This window comes from Bactrocera tryoni, chromosome 1 (assembly GCF_016617805.1).
Source record: "Bactrocera tryoni isolate S06 chromosome 1, CSIRO_BtryS06_freeze2, whole genome shotgun sequence".
Taxonomy (NCBI): Eukaryota; Metazoa; Arthropoda; class Insecta; order Diptera; family Tephritidae; genus Bactrocera; species Bactrocera tryoni.
Window position 1 is genome coordinate 15,629,851 of NC_052499.1, and position 25,912 is coordinate 15,655,762.

The 25,912-nt window shown below is 36.0% G+C and overlaps 2 protein-coding genes across 3 annotated transcripts in view; one reads left to right on the plus strand and one right to left on the minus strand.

Moving 5' to 3' along the window:
- LOC120766244 (soluble guanylate cyclase 88E) overlaps positions 1 to 11,158 on the plus strand; it is a 102,020-nt gene extending 90,862 nt beyond the window's left edge. Inside the window, exons 2-11 of one of the 2 annotated variants that reach the window (XM_040091639.1) lie at positions 436 to 551; positions 617 to 837; positions 2,422 to 2,909; positions 3,235 to 3,358; positions 3,545 to 3,680; positions 5,952 to 6,078; positions 6,139 to 6,343; positions 6,420 to 7,705; positions 8,262 to 8,846; positions 10,327 to 11,158. In XM_040091639.1, coding sequence (XP_039947573.1) covers positions 670 to 837; positions 2,422 to 2,909; positions 3,235 to 3,358; positions 3,545 to 3,680; positions 5,952 to 6,078; positions 6,139 to 6,343; positions 6,420 to 7,705; positions 8,262 to 8,846; positions 10,327 to 10,504 — 3,297 coding nt within the window. In that variant the 5' untranslated portion in view covers positions 436 to 551; positions 617 to 669 and the 3' untranslated portion in view covers positions 10,505 to 11,158. Of the gene's footprint in view, positions 1 to 435; positions 838 to 2,421; positions 2,910 to 3,234; positions 3,359 to 3,544; positions 3,681 to 5,951; positions 6,079 to 6,138; positions 6,344 to 6,419; positions 7,706 to 8,261; positions 8,847 to 10,326 lie in introns of both variants that reach the window. The other variant, XM_040091629.1, reaches the window with a different exon arrangement.
- Positions 11,159 to 17,165: 6,007 nt separating this feature from the next.
- LOC120780510 (E3 ubiquitin-protein ligase RNF123) lies at positions 17,166 to 25,749 on the minus strand. The gene is made up of 18 exons (XM_040112785.1): positions 25,463 to 25,749; positions 25,068 to 25,314; positions 24,611 to 24,756; positions 24,001 to 24,486; positions 23,665 to 23,934; positions 23,521 to 23,603; positions 23,259 to 23,458; positions 22,877 to 23,192; positions 22,743 to 22,809; positions 21,884 to 22,037; positions 21,621 to 21,809; positions 21,442 to 21,555; positions 21,243 to 21,369; positions 19,468 to 19,630; positions 19,044 to 19,404; positions 18,602 to 18,967; positions 18,301 to 18,544; positions 17,166 to 18,198 (listed from the first exon to the last, which is right to left on the minus strand). The coding sequence occupies exons 1-18, from the start codon at positions 25,624 to 25,626 to the stop codon at positions 17,879 to 17,881; spliced, it is 4,017 nt and encodes a 1,338-aa protein (XP_039968719.1). The 5' UTR covers positions 25,627 to 25,749; the 3' UTR covers positions 17,166 to 17,878.
- Positions 25,750 to 25,912: the final 163 nt, after the last annotated feature.

The window sequence follows — 25,912 nt, forward strand, 5'->3', positions numbered from 1 at the left end:
TAATATATAAAATTAAAACCATAAATTTCAGGTCTACAGCGGTTAAGTAAATTCGAGTAGGGAAACAAATAACAGGTAGATTTTGAGACTATACAGCAATTTTGTTTTTAAAACTGCAATTGCACATGGATTAAAAAGGTTTTTTAAGGAAACTCTTTTCCCTGCGAAAATTAAATTACAACCCTTTTCCTCAAAGCACCAGAGTATTGCTCAACAAGTTATTAATCATAACCTCAAATATATATACATATATTCATTCACAATTACATGCTTCAAAATTCCATAACCATACTTCACTTTGTTTAGCAGCCGTCAGCGAAAATGATAAATTGATCGGCAACAAAATCCGCTACGTGATTTGTAGACAATCTTATATTTATATCTTTATATTACCGTACTTATTCATCACTTTCATTTTGCTTATTTGTCTTTCAGCACTGCGCGAAAATGGCTTTGAAGTATCAAAAATGGAAGATGGCAATTTAATTAATGGCAATAGTCATCAGTAAATAAATATATTTACATACAAGCCGCTCCTGTCGTAATATAAAGTACGCATACACATACCATTGCATAAATACCTATACAGATAACAACTGAATCAATTCCATCACAGTATCTTCACCCCCTTCACCAAGCGCGTTTGAGTACGTGCAACTAACATTGAAAATGTATGGTTTACTGCTGGAGAATCTCTCCGAGTATATTAAATCAGTGTACGGCGAGGAGAAATGGGAAGACATACGACGTCAGGCTGGTATCGACTCGCCATCGTTCAGCGTACATCAAGTCTACCCGGAAAATATGCTGAACAAGCTGGCGAAGAAGGCGCAACAGGTAAGTAATATGAAGAAAATACAACAACATGTAAAAAGAATTCAAAAGTGATAATAATTGAGTTATGTTTGTTGATGGCAGTCGAGCTACTAATTGTCATTTCTCTATTAGTTCATGTTATTTTTTTATAAATCACACAAAAGTGGAAGTAGTTTAAACTACTGTCATTGATCGTAAGCGAAAAATAAGTTATTTCAAAAATGCTCAATCTTACAATCTTGGTATATTAAATAATGGGTTCAGGTTCCCAAAGCTGGAACTATAGTACGTTTGGCGTAATGTGCTCAACGAACTAGTTTGAAATCCATTTGTAGACGAAAAAGAGCAAAAAACTGTTCCAACAGTGGATTAGACCTGGCAGATCCGTTTCGAAAAAGCGAAGACTTGCCTAACGGTCAGATCTGTGATGACCAGCGTTGTCTGGGAAGGTCAAATAGGCTCTCCATGGTCGCGATATTGAGCCAGGTTAGGTAAGGTAAATAGACTGATATTCGTGAGAACTCAAACAAATCCACTAAGATTGCTAGAGAAGCTAGTCCATTGTTAGGACACTTATCATTGCGGCCATATGAATCTTGCTAAGAGCTAGTAGTTCTATAGACCTTTTCTGTACCACTCTGCTCCAGAAGGCTTTCACAATCTCACAAATGCCGGTTGCAGACCAATGCTTACTGTGCTTGCCCGATCATAGATCCAGCGCCCAAGTTCACGACGACAAGCGAACAGCTGCTGGTTCCTATCCTAATTGGTTTTAGGTGATGGTGTTCTTTCTAGCCAGCTCATCGGCTTTACAGTTTCCGACGATTCCGCTATGGTCAGTCACCAGACAAGTTTAATTTGGAAGTAGCTTGATGCCACAGCTAGCAGGGTCGTGCACTGCTCACTGTCAGCGAGCACAAAGGCTGTATAGCAGCTCTGCTCTCGGAATGTAATGTATCGATTCCCCACCTCCTTAAAAGCAGCCACACTTCGTTGAAATACATCTGCTGCTACCTTAATAGCTGCCACTATAGTTTGAAAGACACTACAGTGGTCCGGTAGTCTGAAACAAGAATTGATTGAGAGCTCCCAACAGAAGGCTCCCCCTTCAATATTCGATCCATTCGTGAAAACGGAACGGTAACGAATTCCAAATTGTAAAAAACAAGGCCTGAAGAGCTCCTCCGCCTCGACAACTTCACCATTTCGATAGCCAACTTGGTCGAATTCATGTCCATATATCTAATAAAAAGTAAACTAAGAACCGACAGTTAAATACGGATAAAATATCTTAACTAAACGGTATGCGGTTATCAATAAAGCGACACACCCAAAAGCGATGTACAAAACCTACAGAGTCATAAGGGGACTGTATAAGAAGTCGACATCAAAAGCAGCTCATTAACCGAAAATGTTTCAACAACTGAGATTCAGATTTACTTTTATAATTAATCAAATAATTCCGCTGAATCTTTTTATTGCTTTCGGCGTTAGTATTTTTATAAAGGTTATTGTTGATTCCAGCTAACCAATCCCCATTTTGTTAACGCATCATCGCACAATCATTAACAAACTCAGTCTAATAACTTATTGAACTATTTTCAGGTACTCGGCGTCTCCGAGCACGAATTCATGGATCAAATGGGTGTGTACTTTGTCGGCTTTGTCGGACAATATGGTTACGATCGCGTGCTTTCGGTGCTTGGTCGGCATATGCGTGACTTTCTCAATGGTCTCGATAATTTGCATGAATATTTAAAATTCTCATATCCACGCATGCGAGCGCCATCATTTATTTGCGAAAACGAGACGCGACAAGGACTCACATTACACTATCGCTCCAAGCGGCGTGGCTTTGTCTACTACACAATGGGGCAAATACGTGAAGTGGCGCGACATTTTTACCACAAGGAGATGCATATCGAACTAGTGCGCGAAGAGATACTCTTCGATACCGTACATGTGACATTTCAATTGACATTTGATAATCGTGCATTTACGCTTGCATCGCTGGCGATGACGCGCGAAGAGAAGCATTTACCCATCAGTGCACATGTGCTCTTCGAGATATTCCCATTTTGCATTGTATTCGGGTAAGTAAATACATAAGTACATACATCCATACCTAGCGACAGTGAGGGCACTCAGCGCCATTTGTCAATGGTTGGCTTGCCTACTTTATGGCTACCAGTCAGCTAATACCAACTGCCTGTCATTTGATTATAGCAAATGCACTTGTGTTGCGAATTTAATTACGTGGCGCAGCAGTGCATTCGAGCGCCGGCACGTTAACTGGGGCAAACGCATTGAATGCAGCTGTTGCCAGCGTAATACTTTTTACAACCATCTTCAGTGAAGTTTTTTTTTATTCTCTTTCCACTTATTTGCGGCGGCTTCGATTTTATTGGTGACCTACAGCGCCGATATGGTGGTACGCAGCATTGGCAATTCTCTGATGGTCATCCTACCCGACCTGCTGGGGCAAAAAATTACCGCCTGGTTTGATCTGGTGCGCCCTTTAATTGCCTTCAAATTCCAAACTGTAAGTATGTTTGAGGTTAATGAGCGCAATTCAGTAAATTACAGTTAGACAATTGAAAGAAGTGCTGAAATTGGCTTGTAAATGAAGTGATAATTACAAAATTACTCTTTCAAGCTCCGCCGCATGCAATTGTCTTTTATTTATAAGTATAAAAAAGCTTAATCCATTGCATTATATCTCATATAGATTTTAAATAGAACAAATAACATTTTTGAATTGGTCACGGTTGAACCAGTTACCGATCGCGTCGATCTTCAACCCTCCACCGAGTTGCTGTTGCATGATGACGGTTCCGAGCCCGAAAAGACGCTGCGTTTGAAAGGTAAGAAAAATAATTAAATTGAAAAAATATTTTTTTACGAGGTGTGTTTGATTTAGTGTATTATATATAAGTTAAAAACGAGATACCGATTCAGAAAAGCTACCACCAAAATAGTAATGACAATTCTATAGGTATCCGCAAGCTCATCAGGATACTAAGAAATAACCTTCTCATCCCGTATTTACTGTGTTTCATGCTTTTGAACATAATTTGGTCGAAGGTAATTAAAAACATAGGTTGAGGTTAGATTTATTAGTATAGCTGTCACTGATTTGCACATAGACCTTATACATTTAAAAAAATCTCCTGCACATGGTCATAGAGACTTTTAGTCTTACGACTTCTTTGGAGATGCCTATCCAGAGCTTGTTGACAAACTTCTGTAGCATAATTTTACAGTGTGTGACTTTGGCATTTGGCATTTACTTAATTTTATGTAATTGGCCATGGCTTCAAGACGGTATTTTTTATAAAGATCGTTGCTGCTATATATAGCAGTGAAAGCATTACAACAGATGATGGTAAACCCGATTCCCCAAACGATGATGATGGAGAAGACGTTCTATTGTCCGAACAAGTAGAAGTTCGAATAGCAATTACCCACCTAGAGAATAACAAAGCGGAGAGAACCAATGGATTGCCGGCCGAGATATTCAAATACGGCAGCGAAAAACTGCTAAGGAGCAAGCATCAGCTTCTTTGAAGAATATGGTCAGACGAAAGCATGGCTAACGATTGGAATTTAAGTCTGCTCTACCCAATTCACAAAAAGGAAATCCCACAATCTGCTACGACTACCGTGGGAAAAGCCTCCTCAACATCGCATATAAGGATCTATCAAGCATATTGTGTGAAAGATTAAAGCCCACCGCCAACAAACTGATTGGACCTTATCAGTGTGGCTTTTGACCTGGAAAATCTGCAATCGACCAGATTTTCACCATGCGGCAAATCTTGGAAAAGACCTCTGAAAGGAAGATCGACACACACCACCCCTTCGTCGATTTTAAAGCCCCCTTCGGCAGCACGAAAAGGAACTGCCTCTATGCCGCTATGTCTGAATTTGGTATCTCCACAAAGCTAATACGGCTGTGTCAGCTCAACTTGAGCAACACCAAAAACTCCGTCAGGATGAGGAAGCACCTCTCCGAGCCGTTCGATACCAAATGAGGTTTCAGAAAAGGAGAATTCATATCGTATGACTCTTCAATCGATCGCTGGAGAAAATAATACAAGTTGCAGAGCTAAAGGGGAGAAGGTACAATCTTTTATAAGAGTGTACAACTGCTGGCGATCGCCGACGATCCGATGATATTGATATCATTGACCTCAACAACCGTGCGATTAGTTCTGCTTTTTCCAGACTGGATAAAGAAGCGAAGCGTATGGATCTGGTTGTGAAGTAGGGCAAGACAAAATATCTCCTGTCATCAACCAACGTGACTTGGCTATCACATCATTGTTGACAGTAATAACTTCGAAGGCGTAGATAATTTCATCTATCTTGGAACCAGCGTCAACACCAATAACAACGTCAGCCTCAAAATCCAACGCAGAATAACTCTTGCCAATAGGTGCTACTTCGAACTGATTAGGCAATTGAGAAGTAAAGTTCTTTCTCGACGAATAACGGCCAAACTCTACAAGGGACTCATCATCCCCGTCCTGCTATATCGTGCAGAGGCATGGACGATAAGTCGGCGTTACGAGTTTTCGAGAGAAAGTTTCTGCAGAAGATTTATGGTTCTTTGCGCAATGGCAACAGCGAACACCGCAGTCAATGGAACGACAAGCTGTACGAGATATACGACGACATTGACATAGTTCAGCAGAATAAGAGAAATCTGAATGGACGAAAACACTCCAGCTCTGAGGGTATTCGACGCAGTACCCGCCGAGAGAAGCAGAGGAAGGGGAAGGTCTCCACTCCGTTGGAAAGACTAGGTAGAGGTAGACCTGGTTACACTTGGAATCTCCTATTGGCGCCAAACAGCGAAAACGGAAGAACGACTGGCGCGCTTTAACCGCGTAAACGGCGTAAACGGTGTCTACGGCAATAAGAAGAATAACGATAAACAAAATAATCGGTAAACACTCTTGGCGAACACCTATGTAATGTAGATAGAACAATTTTAATATTTTTTATAAAAACTTAAACTTTTTTTTTGAAATCATAATCATCACCGTTGGCATTCTGCTCCATTTTTTAGGTTATTTAATCCAAAACCCTCACTTAAAAAATATATATAACCCAATTTTTTGCGATTTCAGGTCAAATGGTCTACATGGAGAATTGGCGTATGATCATGTTTCTGGGTACACCGGTTATGCCTGATCTCAACTCACTCATAACAACTGGCCTTTACATTAACGATTTGTCAATGCATGACTTCAGCAGGTAAATAAATTATATTGACATTATAATCTTTTCCATATTAATGATTTTTTCTCTCTTCAGAGATCTCATGTTGGCCGGCACACAGCAATCAGTAGAACTCAAATTAGCGCTAGATCAGGAACAACAAAAATCAAAGAAACTGGAGGAGTCCATGCGCAAACTGGACGAAGAAATGCGGCGCACAGACGAATTGCTTTATCAAATGATACCGAAACAGGTGGCTGATCGTTTAAGACGCGGAGAGAATCCCATTGACACGTGCGAGGTGATGAACCCCTAATTTAATATACCATAATTGGCGAATACTTAATCCTATTTCGCCAACATTTCATTTCTCACAGATGTTCGACTGTGTGTCGATACTTTTTGCAGATGTTGTTACGTTCACCGAAATCTGCAGTCGCATCACACCCATGGAGGTGGTGTCCATGTTAAATGCAATGTATTCTATATTTGACACGCTAACCGAGAGAAATAACGTCTACAAAGTGGAAACGATTGGTGATGCCTACATGGTTGTGTCGGGTGCGCCAGAAAAGTCCGTCAATCATGCGGATAAAGTTTGTGATATGGCCTTAGATATGGTGGATGCCATCACTGATCTAAAAGATCCATCGACGGGCCAACATTTGCGCATACGTGTGGGTGTGCATTCCGGTGCAGTGGTTGCGGGCATTGTTGGTTTAAAAATGCCGCGATATTGCCTCTTCGGTGATTCAGTGAATACGGCGTCACGTATGGAATCCACAGGCTCTGCAATGAAAGTACACGTCTCCGAGCCGGCAAAACAATTTCTTAGCCCTTGTTACAAGCTAACGGAACGCGGTGAAATCGATGTCAAAGGGAAAGGTCCAATGAAGACATATTGGTTGGAAGAGCGTGAAAATCGCAAATCGTTACAATTGCCACCCGAACTTTTCCATCCAATTTCAACGTTTACTGCAGCAACAGTAACGACTGCGACCTCAATTCCGTCGACTGCAGCCTCTACAACCGACCGTCGTTTGAGTGTTTCGCAAACTTTAAAAGCAATTATGCCAGCTGCTGCCCAACCGGTTATCGGTTCGGTGGAGCGTATGCAATTGGCAAACGCCACAAGTGCCATGATCAATTCAATGGATGCAGCGAGCGCGGCAAGTACGATCTCACCACCCCAGACAAGCGCTGGTAAAGAGCGTGGGCGTATTTACTCACCGGTAACCTTCACAGATATAGCGCGTCGTAGCATAGCAAATTCGCCTGTGCGCAATTCGTTCGGAAGCAATGAATGTGGTCGTGAATCACGTTCCAATTCAATGGGTCATGTTTTTATGCGTACACCCAGCGATATTTTTGGTTCGCTCATATTAGATACCGAAGAATTTTTAGAAGATTTGCAATACTCACGCAATTCATTGGTCAATAGTGGCACCACCTCATCGGTTTGCCCCTACAGTCCAACGCCCGCTTTTCGCATAGGTAGCGCACCGTCCAAACCACGTCCCAACAATCCCGATCAGTTTACACCCGAAGAGCTGGCTGCTATGGATCAGATTACTCCACCGTCGACAGCACCACCACGAGAAACTGTCACATGCAAAGTGGCTCCAACCACATCGTCAGCGTCGTTGGAAAAATCAAAGGCTAGGTAGGTATACTCGCAATGGGAGCATGTCAATCGTGTTTGCGCGTGGAAATTGGTTTTCAAACTCGTCGCAAGATTTCTTAGCCGAAATCGAATATTGGTATGTCTCTCGAATTACATTTAATTAATGGAAATTAAATTTAACTGTGACTAATAATATTAAAAGTGATCTTGGCTAACCCAAATTGCTCTATATATCCTGTTTTGCAATTAACTTTCAATCTCATTGACGAAAATATATATAAAGGACTTGTGTGTTCCTGTATTACTGCTGTTATACTTTCTAATATTCGTTAATATAAAATAATCAAGTTTAGTCAAGCATCCAGGTCATTTTGGCTTGCCCCTTCATGGGTCTTACTCTTTCATACATATTTAGGGACGATCGATATATATATCATATCTGTTTCGGTTAACCGGACAATTTTTGATATTACGACTACATACCTGTATCAAGAATTTAATTTAATCACTCTCTTCGACTATATTTTATATGTTTTATATATAGAATTTTTTATTTGTTGCTATACACATCTTAATAACTTCTCTTTCTAATTAGAAAAATCACATTTTCACGTAGCCTAACTATACCGCAAGAACCAGTTGTTTCGCCACCGCCACCACCTGCGCCACAGCAACCACAACAACCACAACAACCGCTCAAGGAGCAATTAAAACAGCAAAAGGCGCAGGCAACCAATATTTCAAACTCCACTATAGCCTCTATACCAGTGCCGATCATACCTAAGGCCACTGCAGTTGCGATGCCGACAACGTCGACCGCAAAGACCAAGATCACAAACAACAACATATCATTCGGCAGCAGTCGTACATCATCACGAGAATCGCTGTCACCGTGTTCGCCACCGATTCGCTCGAATTCGGCACCACTACCAATGTCCAAAGCAGCACGTAAAGCATTCCTCGCCGCCAAGCAAACAAAAGCTATTGAAAAGCTGGATCGGATGATTGAGGAAGCAAATGAAGTCGATGTGCAAAACAAGCGCGCTAATATGCGACGCATGGCTGCCTTTCGTGATGAAGGTGGCGGCGATGGAGGTGGTGGTTGTCCACTCTTTTTGCCACCACCGCCAGGCCCGCAGATGACGAACTCCATGTCAGATTCAGGATTGGCGCATCATGGGTAAGTCGAACATATTAAAAACGGATGGATTATAGATTATAAATTTTAGATTATAGATTATCGGTTCTAATATTATAGATTATAGATTATTGATTATAGATTACAAATTATGGATTGTAAATTATAGATTATAGATTATTGATTATAAATTATAGATTATGGGTTATGGATTATAGATTATAGCTTATCGTTTATAGCTTATTGATTATTGATTATAGATTATAATTATAGATTATAGATTATAAATTTTAGATTATAGATTATCGGTTCTAATATTATAGATTATAAATTATTGATTATAGATTATAAATTATAGATTGTAGATTATAGATTATAGATTATTGATTATAAATTATAGATTATAGATTATAGATTATAGATTATAGATTATAGATTATAGATTATAGATTATAGATTATAGATTACAGATTATAGATTATAGATAATAGATAATAGATTACAGATTATATACTACTGCTTATAGATTATAGATTATGGATTATATGTTATAGATACTAGATTACAGATTATAGGTTATAGGTTATATATTATTGATTATAGATTATAGATCATAGATTATAGATTATCGAGTATAGATTGTAGATAATAGATTATAGATTATGAATTAGAGATTATAGGGTATAGATTATAAATTATAGAATATGGATTATAGAATATAAGTTATAGATTATAAATTATACATTATAGATTTCTATATATATTTCTGGCCTATATATATTTCTGGCCTAATAATGTAGATAGGCATATTTATCAACGAAAATGTTTTTTTTTTGTTTTTTTTTTAATTTTTTTTGTATTTTTTTTTTTAATTTTTTTTTTGTCGGTTTCGATTTTACGGACAGGTGTTCATGCAATATCGAATATATGCTGGAGGGAGAAATGCATAGGCATGTCTCTATCTGAAGGTATGTTACATGACGGTCTTGCATTATCAGTTCACGTACGACATCGATGTTTTCTGGCACAACGGCTGTTTTTGGACGACCTTCACGGAATTCGTCTTTGAGCGAGCGTCGGCCACGATTGAATTCGTTGTACCAGTTTTTCACAGTGCTATAGGATGGTGCTTCATAGCCATACAAAGATTTTAGTTCATCGATGCACTCTTGTCGTGATAATCCACGTCGAAAGTTGTGTTGTTAATTCCATTTCTTGGCCGACATGAATTTTTTAATTCCCTGTAAATAAAACAATTTACGATTAAATGACAAAACGTTCTGAGTGATGTTATGCTAAAAAATGTCAAACTTTCCAATGGAAATGTTAGATTGCACCTGGCAACACTTAGTGTTGCCCTAGGCCAGAATATATGTATATAGCAGCCCTCGTAGATTATGGATTATAGACTATAGATTATGAATTATGGATATATATTTTATAGATTATGGATTAATATACATATATTAAGGGTCTCTAAATTAAATTTATCGTTGAGGTATTTCTTTCTCCATGTTTTTAGACACAACCATAATTACTCGCAAATGCATTATGCCACCTGTCACCATGCGCACGAACCGAAAATGTCAAACAGTCACAGTTTCAGTCATACTCGTGGTACTGCGCATCAGTGTTGTACAGGGTACAATCACTCAAATGGGCGACATCGAATGCATTCCAATGCATGTCAATTGTTGTAAGGAAAGGAAAAAAATAGTCAAACAATAGTTTTACGCTATTGTAAACTCAACGTTATTCCTGCAGTTATCACGAGCTGACTAAAATAGATACATGACGGAAACTACAGATATGCGCGATATGTCAAGGCATGTCTAAAGGGGACATCAGTGATGTTGATAGATAGCAGATATTTGTAATGAGAGCCAATTAGCTGCACAGCGAGAGTTTAAAGAGATATTAAGTTACATTAACATTAACTAAATAATATCTTTCAATGCATGGGCTTATGAGGGTTATTGATGGTGCTCAATGTATGTATTTTAGTAAAACTGCAAAAAATCTCGAAGGAATAATATTTGATATGTATACGAGACTCTTAATAGACCAAATAATAGCTTAAATACAATTATTTTAAGAAATCTATATACATATACCTATGTATATATGAAAAACATATATTTGTGCATACCAAAAATTTCAAATATAGTTGAGGGAAACATAAATTCACTATCTATAAGTATGAATGTTACCTGAAAACAAGATAAGTAAACAGTAAAACAAAATATTTATTATTAGCAATAATGATATACATACATATGTACATATATGTTTGAAAATGCGAATCGAATTGTTCAAAACAGTTTTAAAATATTTTACTTTTATTTATTTATTTATTTATTTATTTATTTACATATTTATTATCATGTTAAATTATTGCGTTACTAGAAAGGGAGTTTCAAACTCTTTTGTGGACTCTTGCCTAGCTGATAGCTCTTAATATGCTCATCATATTTAGTAAGCGTTAAGATTAAAAAGCACTTTTGTGTCTGATTATTTTTCAATATTCATTATCGCTATAAATGCAGATTCCCAGATTGAGTTGTTGTGACGGTGAGAGTAGTATAGTACATATATGCTTTGTCTGAGCGCCTAAAAGTAAATATAAGTAGAGTTCTCAAAATCAGCTTTGCAATCGATAAAGAGGTGGTTTGTGTTGATCCTCTTTTCACACTTCTGTTCCAAGATTTGGGGCATGGTGAATATCTGGTAAATTGTTGATTTTCCATGCCTAAAGCCACACTGATAAGGTCCAATCAGTTTGTTGGGCTTAAATCTTTCACACAGTACGCTCGATAGAACCTTATATGCGATGTTGAGGAGGCTTATCACACGGTAGTTGGCGCAGATTGTGGGATCTCCCTTTTTGTTGATTATGCAGAACAATCGTCAGCCAAGCTTTCATCCGACCATATTCTACAAAGAAGCTGATGCATGCTCCTTATCAGTTTTTCGCTGACGTATTTGAATAGCTCGACCGGCAATCCATCGACACCTGTCGCTCTGTTGTTCTTCAAACGTTGTTATTCGAACTTCTTCATCATCGAGCAATGAAACGTCTGCTCTATTGTCATCAATTGGGGAACCTGTACACTATCCCCTAATGTTATGCTTTCACTACCATTCAGCAGGCTGGAGAAGTGTTCCCTACATAATTTTAGTATGCTCTGGGCATCAGTCACTAGATCACTTCCGGTCTTGAAACCTTCTGTTAGTCGCTACATATTTTCGTAGAAATTTCGAGTATTACCTCTGTTGCCCAGCTCTTAAAGCACCTTTTCTGTCCGCAAATGCGTCCCGCTTCCCTCTTCAACTCTCGGTATCAATCCCATCCCGCACGTGTTGTGGTCGATTGTAACATTGCGAGGTAGGCAGTCTGTTTTCTCTCCACTGCGTCACGACAGTCGTCATCGTACCTGCTGTTCTTTTGCCTTTTCCGAAAGCCAATGTTTTCGGTTGCCGCTGTACGTAAGGAGCTTGAAATGCCGTTCCACAGTTCCCTTATATCGAGTTGCTGATGAGTGCTCTCACAGAGTAGGAGTGCATGTCGAGTAGAAATATACGCGAACTAGTCGCTTAGTTTTCTAGATATCGATCGATATCGAATTTTGCACACATCTTTTGTTCCCCAAGAAGGTATTCACAAGGCGGAACCGCTGTTATCGGACCACTAAAAGTTCCTGTATGGAAACATTTTTTATTTGATAAGATATTTTTCCGAAAGACAACGTTATCACCTCTGAACAATTGGATGCCCAGCATATAGCTATCATACAAACTGGACGCTCTTGCAAGGAAAACGTTTTTTTTATTTATTTTTTAAATAAACTTACCACAACTATAAAAGCAAATTAAAAAAGAAATAGTTAATGTTGAAATTGTATGAAAATTAATCAAAACTCCTCTTTCATATCTATATATATTAGCACTAAATAGTATGGAAAGGCTAAAATTCGTTTTCAGGAGAGATTGCAAAGGCTTCACTGAATGTTATTAACCAATTTCGAGCTTTTAAAAATGTTTAGATATAAGTAACTGAAGTATTTGCTTACTCTTTAATTTATTAAAACGTACAAGTGAAAATAAAAAAATATTTTGAATGGAAAAATTAAAAGGATAAATCTATATACAAATAGGATATTAAAAGTAATACCTCTTCAAACGACAATATACGAATGGACTAATGTCATACTATTAGATAAAATGTACAAAGCAAACTGAAGAAAGAGTGGAGAATGCCAAATGCAAGAATAAAACTGAGAAAAATAATACGAACAAATTTTGAGAAAAATAATAAGAGAAAAATCAAAAAAAAAATAATTAAAATAATAATAATAAATAAAACTTGGAATGAAATTGAACCACGAGTTACTTACAAGGAATATTAAAAAGGAAAAAAATATTTTAAATATTTGAAAATATATTTTAACATCGTTGTTAAGCAGACACAGAAAAAAGGAAAAAAATCAAAAATATACAAAAACATTTCAAAAATGAAATTCTAAATGTGGATACAGAAAATAAAGTCAATGTAACGGTAGTAATTATGCATATCTTTTAATGAACAAATAACTAAATAAATGCAAACGAAATGTACAAAGAAGGAAGTTACTGCGAAAAATATTTTTCTAGGAACGGAAAATTTAAGAAAATTCAAGTTGTGGTATAGTAAGCAAATAATGCTAATATGTTGAGTTATACTATTTTCTTGGAGACTAATTGTAAGCTAAATGCGAGCAAATGTATGTATGTACTAAGATGAAGAGAGTAGCGCTTAAGAATACTCATAGCAATGTATTTACCTATGTGTGTATGTATATACCAATTTAGCTTATTAAAATGTTGATGTGTGAGTGTCTGCGCACCTAAATTGGCAACTGCAATAAATCAAAATATGCATTAATACAAATTTGTAATTTTCACATTAACTTGTTACTAATTAGTTGTGGCATTAAGCACGAAGGAACACGCGCAAAATGAAATCTGATGGATACTATTATTAGCATAAAGTGTATTAAATCAAAATAGTTTTCGAGAATAATGTCATTGTTGTGCTTTGTTAAATTTAAGCAGCTTTATAAGTGAAACGAATTTGTGAATGTAAGATTTCGGAAAAGATTCCTGAAAGAAATTGAATAAACAGAATGTTGTTAAAAATGCTTTTTACTCGCAATTAGTTTTAGCAGAGGGGATGAAGCCATATGTAGAAGTTCATGCAAGTGGGGAAAGTTCTCAGAGCGCCATTTACTTGTTAGTGGCCAGAAACAATTATTTTACAAACGGCTCAAGCAACTCACGACTTCCGGTCTTTGACCTGTCGTACTAGATTGATAAATGCGGAATGCACCGCAACCTTAGGTCTATTGTGCCCTAAATTCCATCATAGAAAACTTCAACAAGCTACCTGGCTGTCTCCGGATCGAAAAGCCACCAACCAGATCGATCATGTTGTGATAGACGGAAGACACGTTTCCAGTTTTATAGACATACGTACGCTCCGAGGTCCTAATATTGACTCGGACCACTAACTTGTTGCAACAAAGATACGCACCAGCCTCAGTGCAGCAAAAAACTCACGTCAACGAACTCAAGGATGGTTCGACGTCGAAAAACTGCAATCACAACAGATTGCCGACCGATCTCGACTCGACTTGCACACCTGCTCTCTGAGAGCACTCGTCAACAACTCGATAAAAGGGAACTGTGGGACGGCATTTCGAGCTCCTTACGTACAGCTGCAACCGAAACCATTGGTTTTCGGAAAAGGCAAAAGAACAGCAGGTACGATGACGACTGTCGTGACGCAGTGGAGAGAAAACAGACTGCCTACCTTGCAATGTTACAATTGAAACCAACACGTGTGGGATGGAATAGACGCCAAGAGTTGAAGAGGGAAGCGAAATGCATTTGCGGACAAAAAAAAGAGAGAGGCCGAAATGCGTGGGTACGAAAAGCTTGACAAGCTGACCAACAGGGTTAATGCTCGAAAATTCTACGAAAAGAGCAAACTGAAACAGCCTGCTAAATGGCAGTGAAAGCATAACACCAGGAGACGGTGAACCCGGTTGCCCAATCTGTGACGATAGAGCGGACGTTCCATCAAACTGATTGAAAAAAAAACGAAATTTGTAGATGGAGTCGATGGCCACAGTAGTTTGTACTCCTTTTTTACTATTAGGTTCAATATTTTGTAGATTTTCCCAATAAAAAAAATAATAATAAGAAATTTTTACATATTTTACTGCAGATATTGCCTATCGCTTTCAAAATAGGCTCCTGGGCTAATAAAAGCATTCCATCCAATTTTCCTTATACTCAACAGAGATGACCTTCAGCACCTTCGGCGTATTTAATTTTTTTTTCGGTTACGCCTCATTTTAGGATCGTCTTCGCTAGATTGTTGGACAGTTTCGACGTCATATTCATAAATTCATGTCTCGCCACCAATAATGATGTGTTTGATGAATGTAAGCTCTTTAGTTGCGTTACCAAGGCTCAGGTATTCTGGTACGAGAGTAGCATTGATATGCTTCATATCCGAAATATGTTGAGTCGATTCATAGCAGATGTTGAGATACTCAATTCTCTCTTAGAAACTGCGAATTCGATGAGCTGGCTTGTCTCAATTACATCGTATTGAGAACGGGTTGGGTATCCGTTGTCCTCTTGCGATCGGACACCAACTGTCAAAGTTTTATGGAGGAAATTGAGGTGGCAGCATCCAATCTTTTTCTTCGCTATTGTCCAACCTTTGCAAGATTGAGGTTGAAACATGTCGGTAGTGATATCTTCAACGAACTTGGCGAAATAGCTGGAATTGATAGCAGCCGCCAATGGCAGGCTGTACAAGGTGCTTTCTAAAGTAAACAGGACTTTTTGAATCTAGCGGCCCTGGTGGCGCCGTCTATACATATGTCGACTGGTGCGTTAGAATCTGCTATATTTATCGATTGTCCAGTGGGAATTTCATGACATTTCATTGATTGGAAGTGAAGTTATTGCGTTTTTAGTGCCAGTATGTTTGTGTTATCGGTGCGAAAATGAGCTTCGAACAGAGAGTTTATTTTAAAATTGGCAAAACTTTTACCGAAATGTTTCAATTGATGAAACAAGTTTATGGTGATGATTGCCTATCCCGTAGCAGAGTGCACGAGTGGTTTCAACGTTTTCAAAGTGGTCGTGAGGACATAAATGACGATCAACATGTGGGCCAATCAAAATCCGTGATTACCGGAAATTCCATCGAAACTGTGCGTGAATTCATCAAAAATCAGCCGAAATCATCATTGAAATTCATGGAAATGAAATTGAAAAAAAAAAATCCAAAACACCGTTTTATCGCATTTTGACCGAACATTTTGGCTTACGAAAGGTGCACGGTTTATTCCGCACAAATTGACTGACGACCAAAAATTGCTCTCATCGATTGACGCTTGTGACCGATTATTTGACCAAAAATCACATTTTAACCATTAACCACTCCCCGTATTCACCTGATATAGTTCCGTGCCACTTCTTCTTCTTTTTCGGTAAAATGCATTTGCCTATGAAAGGAAAGCGTTATGCAGACGTAGAGGCCATTCAAAAGGCTTGCACCGGCTTACTGGCGACCATACCGGCCAACGAGCTAAAACACTTGTTCGACATGCTTTTGGACAGTACAAAAAGCTGTATTGAAGCAGAAGGAGACTATTTTGAATAAAATAAATTGATTTTTCGAAAAAACTATTTGTTCTGTTTTTTTAAGTCCTGTTTACTTTGGAATACACCTTGTACATATAAATTGGGTCGTTCGTGACAACAGCTGATCTCATTGAACTTTTTGTCGTCAACTTCACACTTAACCGCTTTACTGTTATATGTATATTTTGTCTTAAATTTTCTGGAATAGTTTTTGTTTGTGCCCTATCGAAAATTTTAGATCGCAAACAGCATTTTCGGCATATTTCGCTCTTTTACTATAAAACGGGGAGGGATGTTTCGCCTTCTCACTTTAGCTCGCCGGATGTTTTTTGGCTGCCCAAAGGATACTTGGTTTAAGACCAGAAATCATGAGCTACTTTAGCCATATATAAAAGAATCGTTTCTGACCACTCTCAAGAGAATGGCGCCCAGAGAACTTTGCTCACTAGCGCGAACATCTACAATTACGCCATAAATTTGACTAAGAAATAGTTTTTTTCCGCAGCAACATTTTTTACAACCACAACATTTGGAGAAACCCGTCATAACTCTCTTCTTACCAATAAGCGAATCTTCTACCTACTATACATTTCAATACTTATATATGTAGGTTAGGTTACCTAACCTTTCAATATATAACACGTGATATTTTTGGCAGTGTTTATTGTACATAAGGGTATTTTTATTTTAATTTTTAAACTTTTTGGTATGACAAGTAAACTATGAATATCCTTTACACAGTTTATGTATAAATAATATTCCTTTTGTAGAATTTTCTTGTGATATTTATAACCACATACATTATAGTATGTATGTGTTAACATAATAATCATGCTTTAAGCACATTTAGCCAATTTCTGCTGTATTTCTGCATAAATAACATTGCCAGCTTGCATTTTTATTGGATTGTGAGTAATTTTCTATTTGATTTTTATTTAGATTTTGCATTCTGCTATTTTACTTGTAAATAGCATTAATATAAAACTTCGTTAAAATTGCTTGGATAAATTGCTTTGAAGCGTGCTTTTGAGTGCAATAAAATATTTGCAATTTTCACACACTGCATTATGTGTGTTTTTGTTGTAAGTGGCGTGTTTTTCGTGCATTATATATTATAATTTTTAACGCGAGTGTAAATGAGTTTATTCGATGAATAAAGCGTATCACATTAACATTTAAAGCTGAAACAAATGCATCTCTGTTTTTCATTTTGTAAAAATTTGTAACTTTCGTAAACTACTTGTTTTTTATAAATATAATTTCAGGCAGTTCTAATTGTAATTAAGTTTACTGAAGTTGTCACAAATATTTGACTAGAATCAGGTGGGTGGTCAGACAGTATTTAACACTATGCCCTGCTTTGCTTTACTTTACTAAATCTCAAAGAATGTTGGTGCTGATGTATATTCGTTGTTGTTGTAAATCACTGTGCCCTCATTGGTTTCGATAGTTTGTATAAGGGTCTTGCAATAGAAGCACACCTTGGAATTCATGAGATGTTGCATAATGCAATTGCTGCACGATTGATGTTTGCAAGGCGTGAAAATCACCGTTATCGGTTTGGCACAACAAATCGGACAAAGCGAATCCTCCGAAGGCAATGTGATATCTGAGAGTAGTGATTGTTTCAAACGTAACATTTCAATGAGACGACGCACTTCTTCGATTTCAGCCGGCGTGACATGTGTGGGATCTGTTGTCAGAGAAGCAGTAAATAAAAATTTAAATAGTAAATAAAAATTTAAATAGTAAATAAAAATTTCAGTAAAAACCTTCAACACAAAATCACACTTACAATCAGAGAGCGCAAATTTAATGATCGGCGGATCGGCGCGTATTCTTTTCGATGAGGTCGATGGCACCGGTACGCGCACATCGTTGGTTAGCGGATCGATATGCGCGCGCGTTTGTGGATCGAAATTTCCGCGTGGTATTTCGGTCTGTTGCAATATGGGCGTTTTAATCTCGCCCAAAGCGAACTCCAAATTGGCAAATTGAAAGCTGGGATCGGTGAGTAGGGCGCGTGTGATGCGCGTTACCTGCAGGCAATGACAAATGTTTACTGTTAGAAAGCTACTATATAGGCTGTTGCTCACCTTCTGTGGATTGCGATCCGTGTCGAGTTCGGAGCGCAGTAATGCCAATAAGATGCCCAGCGCGGCGGTTATAATGGGGAAATGTGTTACCGAATTCAAGTCTGACGAGCACATATCGACGATGAATTGAAAGCAACCCGGTGGCACTGTGACGCGCGACAACACCTGACTAATCAACTGACATACACGATTCAATATCAAATCGCTGTTGGAACGCGATGGTTCTTGGAAAATGTCTGGCGCCACTGTAATGATCATTTCCAAGCAACGCATCAAAGAAACCGTTAACTCAAAACACATCGAACATATTTTCAACTGTTTCGGCTCGAAAACGGCATTCTCCTGGCGATGTGCTGTGTTTTGTATCTGTATGTGTGATATAGTGATAATATATACAATTAAGCGTGTAACATTTATTGAAAATCTATGAATATGTATGTACCTCCTGCAACAGCAAAATAAACTCCGAAAATGCCCAATTAAGCTGGCTGAGCACCGAGTTGAGGAAAGCCGTTGCGAATGGCTCATCTTCTGAGAGTTTTTGACCGATTAACTTTTGAAAGTGATGCGATGGATTCGCCGGCGCAATATGATGCAACAGACCGGTGTGCGTTTCGTTTTTGGCACGACTGCGACACAATCCCATTTGTATGGGTTGATTACCACCCTGCCATATGCTTGGTTGTCGCGAATCGCGGTATGCATAGCCATCGCCAAGCCAAAAACGCAATAGTAGCCAATTACTTTGACCCCAGGCGCGATTTTCATACGGCCGCAGGAGAGATTTCACCAGCGCAACTTGACTGTGGCGAGAAGATGAATTAACTTAAGTAATTTGTTATTTGCACAGACACAAACATACGCACCTTTTCTTTGACGCACGCTCCAAAGCGCGCACCCCAGCTTTATGACAAGTTAATGTGCCCAGCGCTTGCAGCAGCGAATCCTTGCATGAGGCCAAAATGATGCGTGGATCAGCGGAATGTAAGCCGAGGAATTCAGCAGACAAGTTGACGGCACACTCGGCGTCTATAAAAATGTATAAAGGATTTATACATTTATATAAAAAATTTATAGAATATAGAAATAAATTATTAAAAAACAAATAAAAAAATTATTGAAAAAAAAATTATTAAAAAAATATTTAAAAAAATAAATAAAAAAATAAATAAAAAAATATTAAAAAATAAATAAATAAATATTTTAAAAAATAAATAAAAAAATTAAAAAAAAAAAATAAATAAAAATGTATTATAAAAATTAAGTAATAAATATAAAACAATATAAAATAAAAATAAATACAAATAAAATTAAAAAATACAAATATTAGACACACAAAAAAATTATATATAATAGTTAAAAAGTATTTAAAAAAATAAAAACGTATTATAAAAACCAAATAAAAAATAATAAAATATAATATAAGAAAAAATAAAATAAAAAAATTGCCAATAATAAAAACAAAATGTGTAAAATAAAAACTTTTAGAAAATAATTAAATAAAAATATTGCAAATAATATAAAAATACAAATAATAAATATACAAAAAATATATTAAAAAAATAAGTAACGAATATATTTAAGAAAATATAAAAATAAGCAAAATATATAAAAAATAAATTTAAAAATATATAAAATAAAATAAAAAAATTATTAAAAACAAAAATCTAAAGATAAAATAATATAAGAAATTGAGAAAAATATTTTAAAACAAAAGTATTATAAAAAAATTAATAAGAAATAAAAAAAAAATATACAAACTATATAAAATATTATTAATAACAAATAAAAAGATATACAAATGATATAAAATTTATAAAAATATTATCAAAAATCTAACAAAAATAAAAAAATATAGCAATAATATGCAAAAATTACAAATAATACAAAAAAGTATATAAAAAATATAAAATTATTATAAAAATTACAAATAAACACAAAGTATATAAAATAAAAATGTATAAAAATAATTAAATAAAAAAATTATTTAAAATAAAATTTATAAAAATAATTAAAAAAAAATTATTTAAAATAAAAATATTAGATATACCAAAAATATATAAAAATAGAACAAGATATTTCAAAACAAATTAATAACACAAATAATAAAAAATAAAAATATAAAATATATAAAAAATAAATAAAAATATAAAATAAATAAAAAAATAAAATATAAAAAAATAAAATTATAAAAATATATAAAAATAAAATTATGAAAATATATAATATAAAAAAATAATATCATAAAAATAAATAAAAACGTATTACAAATTACAAATATTATTAAAAAAATTAAAGTAAAAAAATTATTAAAAATTATAAAAGCAAATTTAAAAATTGTAAAAATAAAAATTAAAATATTGTAAAAAAATATAAAAAAATAAATAAAAATAAAAAAATAGAAAATTTAAAAAATAAATAAAAATAAAAAATAGAAAATTAAAAAAATAAATAAAAATGTGAAAAGCTTAATAAATTTGAAAAAATTGAAAATAAGTAAAAAAAATTTGAAAATTTTAAAAAATTAAAAAAAAAAATAAAAATAAAAAATTAATAAAAATTATAAAACAAATTCATAAAAAATATTAAACTAACACCCGTCTAAATTTTAAACCATATTCAAATTTATTTTTTACAATACCAGTTATCTCAAACTGCACATAGAGATCATGATGACTAAAATCCATTACAGTATCTAATAAAATTGGCAGTATATTGACATACACTTCAGGTACAAATGAGAACAAGGGACCAAGTTGTGAGGAGGCCTTTGAGTAGAAGTATAGCAGAAACGAAATTATTTTCTTAACTAAAATTTGTTTATTTTCCAAATAGCTTACATTTAATGTATGCAGCGTTTTTTCCAGCAACCACACAATGGTCATGCGTCGTTGTTTGCCCAGCGCAACCGCACGATACCAAGTCTGCTTGCGCGCCAATTCAATGGAACGTTTCTACAAAGCAGTCAAATATTGTTGAAATTTTATTTAATTTTGGGTTTGTGCACAATTCAACTCACAGCGAACACATTTTCACGCTGACTAAATTTCTGCTTTAGATCTGAAACTATACTGGAATGATTTTCATTCATACAGACACTAGCATGATCTTCCAACACTTTCAATTTGCGCTCAACGTCCTCACGATAAAATTTGGTTTCGCGGAGGACCTCGTTTAATGCCGCAATTTCATCACGCACCGATGATATCTGCATAAGCAAGCAAATTTAGATAATTAAAGTAATTTGCAATAACTTAGAATTTTTAAATGCAAAAAACGCACCTTAACAATATACTTATGTCCGACCGAATAGTAGTAGAGCACGCAGATATCGAACATTTCCGAGAGCGAACTCTCCGTATTGCTATTACCAGGCGATGGATCTGGCACAGGATTCAAACGCGGATTGAAGAAATGTGTAAAGGTGGCAGCAGGACTGAAAATCAGTGAAACAGGAAAAAACGTTAAGTTCGGTGGGGCCTTTCACAAACAAAAAAGTTTCCATACAAGAACTCAATTTTGATCATTCAGTTTGTACGACAGCTATATGCTATAGGGTTCCGATGAGAATAATATATACGGAGATTGTAGCGTTGCAATGGATAATAATGCACGCCAAATTTCGTGAATTTATCTGGGCAAATAAAAAAGCTTTCCATACAAGAACTTAATTTTGAAAGGTCAGTTTGTATGACAGCTATATGCTATAGGATTCCGATCAGAACGATATATACGGAGATTGTAGCGTTGCCTTAGAAAATAATCCACGCCAAATTTCGTACATTAATCTCGTCAAATAAAAAACTTTTCCATACAAGAACCTTATTTGGATCGTTGAGTTTGTATGGCAGCCATATGTTATATTTGTCGAATATCGGCGATTCTCACAAATGAGCTGCTTCTTTAAAAGAAAAATACGTGTGCAAAATTTCAGATCGATATGTCAAAAATCTGAGACTCTGTCGCTAATATACAGACAGACATGGCTAAATCGACTCAACTCGTCACGCTTATTATTTATTTATATATATATATTTTTTTTTTATGGGGTCTCCGACATTTTCTTACAACTACAAACTTCGTGACAAACTCAATATATCCAGTTAATGATATAAAAATTGGTATATGTAAATATATTTACCCGCCCTGCGCGCCTACTATTGCGATATTGTTAAGATTTGTCGTTGTAAGAAACATACTTGGATCAACTGAAATAAGAGAAACATTTAAAGCTTATTTACATACATACTAAATATTTAGTAGGTTATAAATCACCTAGCTCGCCCACACGCATCATGGTGCGATCCTCTTCTAATAGCTCATGTGCGCGTTCAGCACCCAAATGTGTCGATATATCATTGCGATGCACCTTACGTAAATGCGACAGCACACCACCCACCCGATCGAAATGCTGATATTCAAATGTACCATCGAAAAAATACTCCGGTCTGACCTCAACAGTTGCGGCAGGCAATTCACGCTCAAACAGCAACTTGGTGGCATCGATGAGTATGCAAATAAATGATAGCGCCACTGTGGAATCCATCGGATGCATTATGCTAGATTGCATAAGGAAGAACGAATGGAAAGGCTGTAGGGCAAAATGATATGGTATTGCAATTTACAGGCAAAATAATATGATCTTTTGTTTCTTTACTCGCTGCTCCATACTAAGGTCCATAACGTAACGACGCAATTTGGATATAAATATTTTTCGACTCGACGGCGCCAACTCGTCACCATCCGTGTTAGTGAGTAATAGTATTAGGAGATTTTTCTGCGCATTATAAAGGCTTTCGGTGGCTTTAGCTATTTTCTCAACTTGCGCCAGATATTTTTGCTTCGGACCGCCAACACCTGTTAATTGAATAAATGACATGAAATAAGATACGAATAAATGCGTCTTACAGCACACAAACCCTCTGTCCAAACAATCGGATCGGGCACTAGTTGCTGCATATATTTATATTCAGGTGGACGTATATACATTAGTAAAGCCAAACTAGAAAGAAGCTATGTTACAACATAAATGTAATAAGTATCGTTTAAATAAAATTGATTACCAATGTTTTTTGAAAAATTTGTACTCCAGATATGTTTTTCTCGTTTGTGTATGCGTACATATACATGTGAGTATCGTGATGGCATGCTTTTGCTTCCCATAATCCAGAGCGGTATGTGTGTGTGTATATGTAGACAACAATGCATTCACCAATTTACGCATGACATATTTCACTTCCTCATTTTCCAAATAATTCCACAATATAGATAGCAGCACACCCAATGTGCTTTCAGGTGTACCCGGTATTATAGCCGGATCCTTATCGGTTGCACTATAAACATACATTATTAATTAATTAAAAACATTTTGCTATATATATAACTAAGTGTTAACCTACTTTATAGTCGTACACAAATTTACAATATGCGGCAGCAATTTGTCCTCGATGACGTATGGATCGAACAGCACATGTGTAAGCTTCTCAATCAGCAGTGTTGTAAACACAACATAAACTGTTTTCTTAGTGGATATTTTACCTTCAATGTGATCCTTTTTCTTGCACGTCGGATTGTGTGCTAACACAGACGACAAATTTACTAAATAACCAAGCAGGAGATCAGCTTTTTGTAGGCGTACAATTGGCTTCGGTTGTATTGGCAAAAAACCTTCAACAGGATATTTAAAGGGCACATTGCCGAAATTTACTTGTACACCTTGATTATAACCAAGTGAAACGGCAGGAAAAAATGATATACCAGGGCCGCGTTCTAGTTTGGTGAAAGCAACACCCATGGTATGGCCATTGCGAAAATATTCAATTTTTTCATTTTCAACATCGATGATGACACCAATTATATCGCCAATTTGCCATTTATCGCCATATCTAGAATGCAGAAAATAAATTTTAATTATTAAAAAAAAACTATGAGGAAATTCATATTTGTATTTTAAATTACGCATCCAATGCTTCAAACATATGTACATATATAGACATAGTACATACTTACTTTGATGTTGAAATATGCCATATCTGTTGCTTGCTACCATCATAACCATAGCTCCATTTTGTATCGCCAACACCGCTGTTTTCATTAAAAGTGCATTTGTTGGAGCACCAACCAATTTGCATTACGCCTTTGCTATGAAGAAGAACCTATAGATTTTATACATAAATATATTTTTAACATGAAATTTGTAAATATCGAACAAAAAATATTATCATTAATAAATGAATATCATCATCTGATGTCATAACTTGTAATTTACTAAAGGTGAATTATTAGACGCCAAATGTCCTCGTGGTGTTTAACCTACTTAGTAATACATTCAACTCAAGGTCATTACCCTTCGCTATAGTCCGAATAACTTCTCCCACCACCCACCTCATTCCGCTATTGAGGCGTCGAATTTCGTGTTTCATTGAATCCCCCATAAGCCCCTTCCAACATATATTAGTTTGCTTACCTCATACATCCAGCGCCCACCATAAACGCAAACATTTGCTTTAATAGTATTGAAACTACCCTGTGAACGAAGCGATAGCCTATCGGCTGATATCCGCACTGTCGATGTAAAATCAATATCACATATTGTCTGTTCTGGACCAAGCCTTGAGACCATGTCCACGCGCTGCGTTTTTATAGCATGTACACTATTTAATTCTATGACATTGAGACGTTCGTTTAGCCAATTCCTTACAAGGACCATTTGCCTACAGTAAAATAACGTTTTTTATAGTATTGAAGTTTTGAAGTAGAAATCAGACCTTCGCTGCCGAATTGCCTTGAATTTAATTTGCCCATCAGTTTACCCGACCGCAAAAGGCAAGAGGCATTCATGTGTAATACTTTTAAACTTACTCAGGTAGTTTCATTTCATCCAGTTTAGGTGGCTTTGGAGTATCTTGAGAAGCTGAGCAACCAGCCTCATCGTCATCATCCTCTGGCTGTTGTTTCTCAACCGTACTAATCTGTTCGAAAATATCCTCACCGAAAACTTTTACAAATAATTTTGCTATTGACATAATTTTGTATGTGCACTGTTAATACATTTGTATTCCAAGCGTTAATTCGCTTTATTCCGAACAATTTGATAAAATAAACTATATTTTAAAAATGGTTGAAATAACGAATACGATTTTTGTTTACCTTCGAAAATTTGATTTATTGAAAAATGCTTCTTCTCTGTTGATGCGGTAAATCACAATGGATAACTTGTCATTATAGGATTTACAGTAAAGTCCTCATAAGAACATTTCCACTAAAAAATAAAATATTTATATATAATGATAATAATATATATAATAATAC